At 26.0% G+C, this 12,788-nt stretch overlaps 1 protein-coding gene across 1 annotated transcript in view; it reads right to left on the bottom strand.

The window, feature by feature from the left end:
- LOC111626175 (thyroid hormone receptor beta-like) overlaps positions 1-12,469 on the bottom strand; it is a 27,870-nt gene extending 15,401 nt beyond the window's left edge. The window contains exons 1-2 of the mRNA XM_023369486.1: positions 12,387-12,469; positions 12,244-12,310 (exon numbers count right to left, since the gene is read on the bottom strand). Of these exons, the coding sequence (XP_023225254.1) occupies positions 12,244-12,307 (64 nt within the window). The 5' untranslated portion in view covers positions 12,308-12,310; positions 12,387-12,469. The remainder of the gene's footprint in view (positions 1-12,243; positions 12,311-12,386) is intronic.
- Positions 12,470-12,788: the final 319 nt, after the last annotated feature.

Below are 12,788 nucleotides of genomic sequence, written 5' to 3'. Positions count from 1 at the left end.
TTAAAATAATAATATATTAATTAAAATAATTTTTTATTTAAAAAATTAGTAATTTCATTCGATCGAAAGAACATTCGAGTTAATCAATTAACAATTTAATTAATTAAAGTATAATTAAACCGATGCTGATTATCGACTGCCTTATGCATAATATAATTATTAATTTTAATAAAATAATTATTTAAAAAAAGAAATTAACGATTCAAGTCACATTTTCTAGACTATTTTTATCAATCTTGTCTTCAGATCTTTGAAAAACTAACCAGCATAACCGAAAAGCATAGGGCGTGAACATACCAAACGAGCATCTCTTCGACAGAGAGGGATGCAGATAGAAGATGAGAGAAAGAGAAGAGGAGGGGGGATAGAGGAGTAGGGTGGGTAAGAAAATTTAAAAAAGATCGCGTACGTCTGACGTCACTAACGTGTTTATTTTGGGATACCACTGACTCTGGTCCGTTGGAATGTCGAAGCTGCCTACCTTCAACGACCTTCACCTTAACGTCGTCCGAACTGCTTCACCTTAACTACGATGTGCAGGTGACAACGGGTCAAAAGTCAAAGCGTGCTTTGAATAATATATTAATTTAAACGTATCGCATGCATTTAAAAAAAATCGACTTAAAAAAAAGACAAGTTAAGAGTAACTCTATCTTAAAATGTTGGAATCTATACGACACGTTATTAATTGAATTTTTAAATTTAAGATGCCGAATGTTAGATTTATAATATCCTTTTTTTGTTTTAAATATAAACTACGGGATTTTATAAGATTTATTTATATAATTTAATAATAAATTATTATGTGTTTTTTTTCTTTCTAATAGAATGTTTACGCTTGTTTAATATTTACATAAAAGCGAGTTTTAAGAATGAATTTCTTTTTTAATTAATGCATTTTTAAAGTCGAAAACGACTTGTTAAAGCGTTGAATATATTTATATACCGATTATATATATCGATATTTAGCGATGTTATGCTTTGCTGCACGTTTGTCGAGTGGTGCGGTGAAGTTGGCTTTACAACTAAGAAAAAAAAAATGTTTATTTTAACTAATTTTACGTAAAATTTTCCACATAAAAATATTTTAAACTTACGAAACAAATTATCTATAATCAGAAAATTTCATCGTCATCGAAGCGAAAGCACTTACCATCACTTTATTGTTGAAGCAAGACCATATTTCTACAGTGCTTGAGTCCAGTAATTGAAGCAGCGATTCAAAATAACTCGTGACAAAGCCTTACCTGAGTAAGGTCTCGATTTCACGATTTAAATAAAGAAAACTGACGAATCACTTTTAATAAAAAAAGAGGGAAAAAGGTAGATGTTTATACACATCCAAAGGGGTGAAGACAAGGGATGTAACACTCGCATACAAACACACACACACACGTTACTTATTAAGCTATATTTTTCTGTAAAAACGAATGTTGGACGTATAATGCGTTCTATACACTACAGTTTATGCGTCCGTCCGTCTCCTGATGACGTCATTTGGTTCCGACCTTCGCATGGCAGCTCACATTCCTGAGATGATTGGCTCCTAATAGAATGAGGTCGGTCTTGTTTCACAAATCGCCTTGAATGCGTGCTGGTCGCTACAAATTTCGATTATTTTCATTTACAAATGTACTTAAAAAAAAGAAAACAAAACGAACGTAACACAAAAACTTTTAAGTCGTGTATTAAAACAATTAAGTCAACAAAGATGACACGTGACATCCCCTCGATTAAACGGTAAGAACACAGGAAAAAATATCCTAAATTTTGTTCCAATATTAAAAATTATAATTATTTAATAAAAATGTAAGAAAAATTCATTACATTATACATTAAATTACATTAAAATACATTAAAGTAGGGAGATAAGTAGAGAAGATGAATGAAAGATGGGAAGATACGCGATGTAAATATTATTAAAGCGATTAAGTTTTTTTTTAAATAAATTTATTATTAAAAAAAATAGATGAAACAATGAAGAAGAATTTGCATTTTTAGAATGAATAGAAAGAACCATGCTTGTAATAACGCATAACACGCCAAGTATTCATTTGGAATGTCAACTTCTTTCTATCCTGGTCCTGTGTCTCATATATAGTAACATCACCTAGACTCTAGTCCCTAAATAGTGACATAGAATAAGTTTTACCACCTGCCGGTGCCGCAATGTCGTTGCTTTTGTATAACGTTTAATATATAATAAAACACTAAAAATAAACAATCATTTATTTTTAGTTAAGTAACACGTGTTTAATTTACTCTATAAAAAATTATAATATTAATTTATCCATAATTTTATATTAAATTAGGTTATTAAAATATACCAAAATTTTATTAAAATAAATTATAACTTTAATAATTAATAAAAATTTTTTTAAAGTTATAATTTGCTTTAACTTAATAACTAATTAAGGGTATTAGATTTACAGTTTAAAATTGGATTTTGTACCAAAAAAAATTCATTAAAATTGTTGGAATTTTTTTAAATAAATAAGAATTAAATAAATTTTAATCGTAATAAACTTTTAGGGATTATTTTCTTAATAATTGTGTTGTATTAATTTAATTAAAATTAAAAGTTTAAATAATTTAATTCGCTTTTTATGTACCTCATTAAATTTTATACCACTTAAATTTGGGCAATTTAATAACTAATTTTAAAGCCCGAGTAATAAAATTACCCATCATTGTCTAAATTAAACGATACACTTTATTATTTTCTATTCAATTCAAATTTTATAATCCGAATTCCTTATCAGATTATCGAGATTATTAGTGATCAATAATTATCCTTAACAGGATAGCATCTATTATTATTATAATAATAATATTATAAGATGAATATGTGAAGGATAATTTGATTGATTATTTGAAGATAAAAACTGATAATGAATGACTCCTAAAACACCTGAAAATCCTGATTTTTTGAGTCTATCTTGACGATCTTCATGAAGTTACTGAGTAATTTTGACGCATTAAACAACCAAAAAAATATGATTTTTATGGATTCTATTAAACAGGATCCATAATAATACGAAATTTATACAATTTAATAATATTTTTAAGCATAAAAATGGTGTCCTCATTTAGAATATACCTGGCACTATAATAGTAAAATCATAAATAAAGGGATTAACACGTAACATTATAAAAAGTTCTAATTAATTAGGAAATAGGAATCGAGTTTATAATTTCGGTCAGACATTTAAACAGGATATTTTCAATAAAAATTTTTGTTATTAATTCGAAATTATTTTTACATTTTTCTTGCTTTATGGCCTATAGGGGATTACGGACTATAATAACAGTTTATATTTATCAAATTGGAATAATTTATAAGTAAAGCCTGGCATATTTTTCAAAATTAATTTTGATAAAGTAAACAAAGTAGTTTTAAAAAAAAGATCTCAATGCCCTACTTTAAAATCTAGCGATTCAGGCTCGATTACAACACAAATAATTATAATTTAATTATAGGAGTTGGTGAAAGGCATATTTCGATGACCTAATCTGAGTTTTTCTGAAGTTTTTTTGAAAATTTTATTAGATAAGTTAATATTCCATCAATTTTTATCAAGAAAACGGTATAATTTTAGAAATATTTAGGAAAGCAAACAGCATTACAAAATAAGGTAGTTCAGTGCAATGGGCAGATAACGCATTCGAACTATTCCATGTACCTTTTGTACCTTTCACGACTATGTTATTTGCGATTGAATCTGTTTTTTTTCCTAAAAAAAAAAAACTTAACAATATCCCACGGGAAGTGAGAAAATCGCAAAAGTTTCGGCTCCTGAACCCGTAACTGTCGCCATAGAGTCGGGGAATGTCATACAGCATGGTCGTTGGTTCTACAAGAACGCTTTTCTAATCGGCTCTGCTGTTTATACTGAAAATGGAGGTAATTCCTCTCTGGTCACGGAAGCACACTTCCTCTGGTGACGTCACAAAGAGGTGTGGCCATACTCCATGAACTTTTGATGATGCTTCTTGGAACTAACTTAACACATCTTCAACGTACAAATATGGATTTTTCTAATATTAAAAAATATTTATAAATTTTTAAAATTCTAATTTTTAGGAAGTTTTATTTTAAAAATTCGTGGGAGAAAACTGAAGCGATGTTAAAACTTGAATAACTTTAATAGACGAATGCATCTAATTATTAAAATAATTTATTATATTATGTATTTAATGCACGATACAGGTTTCGAGTGAATAAAATTAAGGATTTCTCTAATAAAATTAATTTTATTCCAATCTGATAAATGTAAGCTGTTATTATAAGTCATCTAATCTATCTAATTATAGAACTAATTTAATATAATATTTGTGCATTTACCATTAGAAAAACTAGTGTATAAATTTAAAAAAATATTACAATTTTCTTGTTAAACTATTGTTAATATATACAAAGAGTGAGATATTTTTACTCCTCCTACGTAGGGGTGAACCACAAAAACACCATCACTCACTAACTGATGACAGGAACTGACTTCCAACAACAAATGTCACACGGTCCCACCATCAATTGTAATTTATCATTGACTGAACCGAAAAATATTACTTAGAAGTGTGTATTTATATACGTGTATGTTATTTTCCCCCTTAATATAATTTTAAAGTAATATATTTAAAAAAAAAATTTGATGCGGGTTTTTTTTTGGACGAACAGGTGGAGTACTTAAAAAGATTTAAATCTTACTTTTTTATGGCTTGGAAATATAATTAAATTCAGGAATTATTTTTTTAAGAGTGATTTATAGTCTATCTTCTAAGAAATTTCAATGGTCAGTTGTTCTCTTCCCCTTATGTTACATGGCTTACAGTTTAAAATAGTAGAATTCATTTGCTTTCTTGTCACATCTTACAGTAAATTAAGATTTATCATGATATCCACTTTACTGCTTACTTTAATTTAGTACAAATGACCAATGCTATATATTTATTTTTTTTCTGTATTTTTAAAAAAAAGTAAATAAGGAAAATCTATTGTTTTCGGTTCATTTCACACGTGGATTACACCATCAGATCAATTTCCATTTGTAAGATACACTCAAAAGCTTAACCCAATTTAATTTACAAAGTTTTTATCTCTTCTACATAATTTAAACCTTTTTTAAAGCTTAAAATAATCTGCTTTATCTCGAGTTTTTATGTTAAAACTGTATTTAAAAAACCCTACATTTAAACTAAAAAAATAAATTAAAGGCGTAAATTAAGCGAATCGACAAACGAACAGACAGAATAATTAACAAAAAAATAATTTATTAAATATTTAAAATAATAATAAAATTAATAATTATTATCAAAGGATCTTTCTTTAAAGGTATTTTGCATAATAAAATGAATATTTAGACCACATTAATAGAGTCATAACATAGGGAAGGTTCTAGGCTCTCGCTTTTCCTATGTTACAGCTTAAAATACGCTAGAGAAAGGCAATTACATTAGATTTTTAACTATTAAATGTTATAATTCTTGTTTACAATTAAGATTATAATTCATTAAAATTAATCCCATTTAATACGTTTTTTAAATTTTATATTATTTCCTGTTTTTGATGAGGATTTGTGAAGGTACTCGAAGCAAAGCTGGCTAAATACGACGTTAAAAAAAGGTTTTAAAAAGAATTTAATATTTAAACATAAATTATTCGTTAAGACAGCATCATTTAAAGTTTTTTTTTAAATTTTTTACATAAAATTTCAACCTGTTCCTCGAACACGCAATTCCAGCGACCAACAGTGTGTTTTTGAAGAAGAATAAATTAATTACCACCAAAATATGTAGCCAAGCAACATTTTCCCATTGATTTTCCCTTAATTTTTACCTTTTTACCCTTACTTTCGAGACTTTACTATTACCATAAAGTTAAAACCAAAAACAAGCTGTTAATAAGACTTTACAAGCTTATTAATTAAATATAAACTAAATCTTTTCTTAAAAGCTTAAATACTTAAAAAAGTAATAAAATTTTATACTTTATGACAGCCTATCGTGCTTTTATTAGTCAGTAATCACTATTTTAGAACGTTGAAAGATCGCTCCATTAATAAAATATATATTCATTACTCAACTCGGTAGTCGCGAGCTACCCCGTCGTCCGAAAATATAGAGAAAATTGCTACAATTTAGAAATGACGAAATTATTATACCATAAACAATAAATTAAGTTTAATTCTTGGTATTATCAATATTTTTTATTAGAAGTTATTAGAAACGTGATAAAAACAAACGATTAAAGTCTCTATACAATTTGAATAAGGCAAGAAATGACTTTTACATTGGTTAACTGATTTTTGGACCACTCTGTATACAGCTAGAAAATCAGAAAGAATAAAGTTTTTAAGCCAATGGAGATATTTTTTGATGCAATCATCTGTAGCACGATCTCTAAAAATAGTAAAAGTGACTTCATCTGGAAGAAACTATAAAAAACAATAATATATTTAATGTCTTATTTTTCTATAAAGGCTATAAAACTTTCTAAGCAATTTGCATATTGTCAATAAAAATTTTCAGTTTTTTTTTAAAATAGAAAGTATTAATAAAGTCTTCATCATCACGAGCAAATGTTTTCTATGGTGACATCAGATTGAAGAGAAGAGGAGGAAAAAATTAAGAATTTTACGCTTCATAATTAAAATTTCAAATTATTTTATTAATTAATAACTATTATAATATAAAAATGATTTTAAAAATCTATATAATTTTATTATTTTTAGGAAAATTTAACTGTAGAAAGTGGACTAATCTCAAGTACTGTAAACCAATCTATAGAAAATTCTTTAAAAAATTCGATTATTTTAAATAATTTTAACGTTTAAATTATTATTATTATTTTTTAAATTGATAACACTTAATTCTCGTTAATTTAAATCAAATTTAAATGGCAATTTATTAAAAAAAAGAGCGTAATTTAACATTATATTTTATTATTTTCACTTTATAACAAAAGCTATAGCTTATGTCTAAAATATATTATTTTCTAAATTATAATTATAAAAATTCATTTAATTTCGTTAATTATAATTAAACCGAATCGTATACAGGGTGGCTCAAAAATCAGTTGACCGTATTTTTTTACGAGAAATTCAACAAATCTGTAAGAAAACTGGCGACAAATTGTGAATTTAGACACACTTAAAACAATCAAAATTTCAAATTTTCTAGTATTAAAATGAGAAAAATATAGTAACTTTTTAAATAAAAATATGTGCTTTTACACGTGTTATTTATGCAATAAACAAGGCATTTTTAATTAGCAAAAGGCCTAAATTATTTCTTTGATATGCAAAATATTCGTTATTGTATTATAACATATGGTTAAATTAGTTATACAGATGTTAATTAAATAAGTACAGGCCTATAAAAATTACATGTATAGTACTATATCTACAACCAGGCCCTACGAGAGGGAGTGCAGACGGAGAATAAGCTTTTAGGGGGCCCATCGGAGGAAGGAAAATTTAAATATTGTTTGTTTTCTGATTACTTTTTTCAAACAATGAAACAACTTAGACCGTAGGCATTAATTTATTTGCTGTTTGTATAAGTAGGACCTCCGAAAGGAGGGCCAAGAATAGTCTTTGCACCGACAGTTCTCCATTCTCTGGTGGCCCTACCTACAATTATCTGTATTGATATCTATAGGCTATAACTACACAGTCTGTAGGTAAGAGATTATCAACATTACGTTAGAAATTATCGAGAATAAAAAATATATAATTCAATTTGAATAATATTAAGTCTATTTTTAAATATAATATATTTTAAGTCATAAAAATAATTATAAAATTATTTTTTTAACAATAAACTATGATCATCTTTGTATTCCTCTTCTTGAATACTGAATAATTACATAAGAAATAATGGATAAATCATTAGAAATTTTGCACTAGAAGCTCCATTTTCTATTAAATTTAATAATAATAAATTAATTTATAGAAATATAACAGAAAAAAATCTATCAGATAAAACAAGTTTCTACTATATTCATCGATTTGTTAGATGAAATAACCAATTTATAAGCGTGATATTATGGAAAATTGAAGCTTTATAAAACTGTTAATTGATTTTTTTTAACTTGAGAGCTTAGATATGGGTGTGGAATGGGCACTTAACGATTTGAAAAGTGTAAATGGCGATAACATAAAAAGCAAATTGATTCTCTAAGGTGGATTAAGACGTGATAAGGGCCATTTAGTAAAGTCTTGTGTGAAACTTCTATCTTTAAAATAAAACTACACGAAATCCCTCTTGCATTTTTCTAAAATTAATTAAGAATTATGGCCAAATATTTTATCAAATCTTCAAAACATAAAGTCGATTTTTATATTATGATAAAGACAAAATGTCTACTTTATTATTTTATGTAAAAATAAACATTTAAAATAAAACTTTCATAAAAATTCGTAAACTTATTTTATATATAAAATTATTTAATTTATAACTTAAAAAATTATTAAAATGTGTTTTGTATAATAGTAAGCTTTTTATATGATAAAATACACCATAAAATACAGTTAAAGATATTATATAAATTATAAGTAAACTTAGTTTAATAAAGATATAAATTCTTTGATAACTTATAGGCCTGTGAGGACTTACTTAGGTTCACATAATATTTCTAAATTTAATAAATTATAATGAAGTAAAGTATACAAATACCAAATTTTGTGTGTTTACATGAAGTATGGTAAAAAATTCGTTTAAAAAATTCATAAATAATTGAGTAAAAGCTTCTTAAATGTACTCATATCAAAACCTTACTCCATTGTTGCACTTAATAAAATTTTATATCCTGATTCTGTTAATTTTAATTATATTACGCTTTTAATTATTAAATTTAATATATTTTAAGTTATAAAAATAATTATTAAATTATTTTTTAAAGCTAATTTATGATAATTTGTATGTTCCTTTGCTTCGATATCGAATAATTACATAAGAATTAGTGAATAAAGCATCAGAAATTTTGCACTAAAAGCTCCATTTTCTACTAAATTTAGTGAGAAAATAATTATAATAAATATTGTAGCATTTAATAAAATGTTATAATACTTTAAAAGGATTAAAAATTCTGAGTATTATTATAATTTACAATAATAAATGAGATGTAATGCATCAAATCAGACTGAAAAATCTTTGTTCAGATAGTTTATAACCAGAATTAATATAAAAGTTCTTGATTTTTTGCCACTAAATCAAATTAATATAAGTTTTAATTCTATACAGTTTAAATATAGGCCTAAGTTTAGAATTAATTTTCTCATAATAAAGTAGACATTTACACTGATTAATAAAGCACATAAATTAAATTAGCTATCTAATAAGCAATTTACACACCATATACACTAGAAAAATTACAAGATACGAATTTATCAATTAAAATCAAGGATTACTAGAATGTCTGTAGTACAATGCCTGTATATATATGTACTGTACTGTACAGGGTATATACGAGAGAAGGTCTGTACGTAATGTAATGTACTGTACTGTACCTATGTAAAAATGCTAATTGTCTTCTCTGTAATTAGTATAATTTCTAGAAATCTTATAAGATAAATCTTCAATATTTCAACACAATCGAAACATTCACGCTAGTGTATTAAGAACAAGAGCTGTACTGTACAGTACTTTACAGAATCCATCTAACATTAATAATTTTCATGTAAATTAGCATATGCCACACTCAGGTTAAGATGAAATGACAAAATATTTCTTTAGAAAACATTTTAATAACTAAAAAAGTACTTAATTTAGGATTTCATCAGTAATAAAGATAAGTAAACTCCTATATCCTACCTAAGTTAGTTAGTTGTTAGTACTCACTTAATAGTTAATTAGTCTCCCAAATAGTAGTTATTTAGATAATTATAATTCGTTTTAGAACAATATAATATTGTTTAATTATGATTAAGCTGTATCCTACAATTCTACTGTAGAAAGAAGGGAAATCTTATTAGAGAAATTCATTTTCTACAGCTATTTTAGTGATTGATGTTACTTGGCAATATAAGTAGGTCTACTAAAGAATTAAGTAAATAAACAGGAAAAAATAATTTATTTGTAACCTTAATATTCTCTTGAAATAGCTCCCATTGAAAAAATATATAAACTTAAATTTAGTTTCTTTTCAAAAATTTAAATGTAATTATCCATATTTTCTAAATCATTAAATGATAGCAAATAATTCTGTTATAAGCGGTAAATTTACATTAATTCCCTTATATTTTTAACATTATTTCGTTTTTTAAATAAAATTTATAACGTTTACATCAAAATAGCTTCTTAAATGAGCAATTATTATAGGCCTATAGGCTATAAAATTATATTATTTTCTGTAAAATGTTAAGATTTTTATATCCATTATAATGATTTTTTTTAAAGTAAATCGCTTTATTTTTTTGTAAAGGACACTTTTCCGTATAATTTCTTTAAAATTATAATAAAAATAACTTAATTTAATTAAAATTATTTACAGAATGTTTAAACGAAGGAGTACACTAGAATATTATTATGATAATATAGTATAATTATTAAGTGTCTAACATTAAAAATATCGTAATCATCAGATTAAACTATACAAACTTTAATTATTTACAGTCTAGTCCTATATGATATAATCGAATTATATAGATGATAATCTATAATTTTATCATATATCAAGAAGTATCAGCATTATAATTATCAATTTTTCATGCAAATCTCTTTCCTTTAAAAATGAATTAGCCATAAATTAAAAATTGTAATATCCTTCGTACGTTCCAGGCGTGAATTGGGCACAAATCTGTGTGCCAGTTTATTTTAACAGTGAATGAAAGGTGTTGTAAATGTGATTTGGGTATAGTCCACTTGTGACATCTTTCATTCGTTACTATTAGATAGGGATTTATGCATCTATAATATCTTTAATTCTTCGTTGATCTATATTAAACACTGGTTAAACACTAGTTTACTAGTTTACTCTGTTGATCTATTTTAAACGCTGGTTAAACATTAGCTGGCTTTTATGATACTTTTTAACGTTATTAATATGAATTATTCACATATTTAATTACTGGTTGTCATTACTTTATATAAAATGGATTAAACAGAACACCAGTACAATTTTAAGTGACGTTCGTTTCAAAATTTGACTTGTAATAACCTTAATAAATAATTAAACCGAACAAAATACAGAATTCTGTTCCTAATATATCTAAAATAATGTCTAAAATACTTAAAATAATAGTACTTAATACGATAGCTTAATATCTAACACAAGATAAAAGTATCAAATATTTTTATTATAACGATTTATATAAATTATTCTTCAAATATAATATAAATTTATAAAGTATTTAAGTCTTGATATTTAAATTATTTGATTAAAATAACTGATTTTTTTTTGTATTATATTAAGAAGACACTCCTCATACATCATACAATGATGTACTGTACAGTACAGTACATCATCCTCACTGTTGTTTGTCGTTCATAATGATGTACGAAAAAACATTATAAACCCAATAAACTATCTTAAAAACTTAATTAACATAGGAAACAGGTTTTTATGAAAATTAACACCGTAGAAACACCGCAAAGCTACAAAAATTGTGTAGGGTTGTCGACTTTTATGAATTAAAAAAAAATAAAAAAAACCCTACATAACATATCCTTATTATGTATCCAAGTGTGAGCATTTATATAGTATATTATTAGGTATATGTTAAATTATATAGAAGTGAAGTTAGTATAATTTTCGGAGACTGTTAGTCTATGAGGTGGAGACGGAAGGCGCCATTGTTTCAGTTGCTTTTATTCTTTGGGTGGAACTAGCGTGATGCCCAATAACTTAATAATGTCACCTCCAAGTAGCTGTTAGTGTTAAATTGTCCCGTTTCTTCCTTCGTTATCTTAAAGCTTTTATTACACGTCACGTAAAACTCCACCCTATCGAAAAATACAGAAATTTTCTAAGAAATTTACTAATATAACTTATATCATTTTGATTCTATTCAATTCATATTTTAGATACTGCTAAAAATCTAAATAATGTATTTTTTAGGCTATATATAAAGTGTGTGTCTGTATTTAGTACCTTAATATAGTAGGAAACACGATATATGTATGGTATGTTACGTATAGTGTATTATTACTTACAATTAGTAGAAACAATTATTTAATGAATAATTTATTTATCAAAAAAATGTATTTTATAAGAAACACCTGGTTTTTATTGATACCATCNACCATTAACTGGATAATAAAATGGATGGAAAAATAATGGAGTCATCTGATAACGAAGAGCATTCATCGACTAAAAAAAATTAAATAAATAAAAGTAAAAAAAAAGTGGGGGATAAAAAAATCAAACGAAAGTCGACAGGACCCACTTCATTTACTATTTCATCTTCCGCCACCTTCCTATAAAATGCCTGTTTTTTGGGGAACAACCATTAACGCCACCTGGTGTCGACCGTTCGAACCAGTGTCTTCTAAAAAACAAAAACACATAGACACACACACACACTTCCGATTTGAAAATAAACTAAATAAATAAATAAGCTATCGAATTAATTTCCTGTTTATAAAATAAATTTCTTTAAACTTTACGACATTTTAAATACAAGAAAAATATATAAAACGGGGGATATTTTATGGCGTAAAAAGGTAGTTTTTACATCGATGACGATTGGGCTTTTATAAGGGAATTATCACGGAAAAGAGAAATCTCTTTTGATCTAGTAATGCTGGAATGGGCGTGGCTTAGTATCAGTCGACGAAACATGCCAATC

The sequence above is a fragment of the Centruroides sculpturatus genome, unplaced genomic scaffold (assembly GCF_000671375.1).
Source record: "Centruroides sculpturatus isolate CEXI.00-Female unplaced genomic scaffold, Cexi_2.0 scaffold472, whole genome shotgun sequence".
Classification (NCBI taxonomy): domain Eukaryota; kingdom Metazoa; phylum Arthropoda; class Arachnida; order Scorpiones; family Buthidae; genus Centruroides; species Centruroides sculpturatus.
The sequence above is the reverse complement of the archived record's forward strand: the minus strand, read 5'-3'. Positions and strand labels throughout refer to the sequence as shown.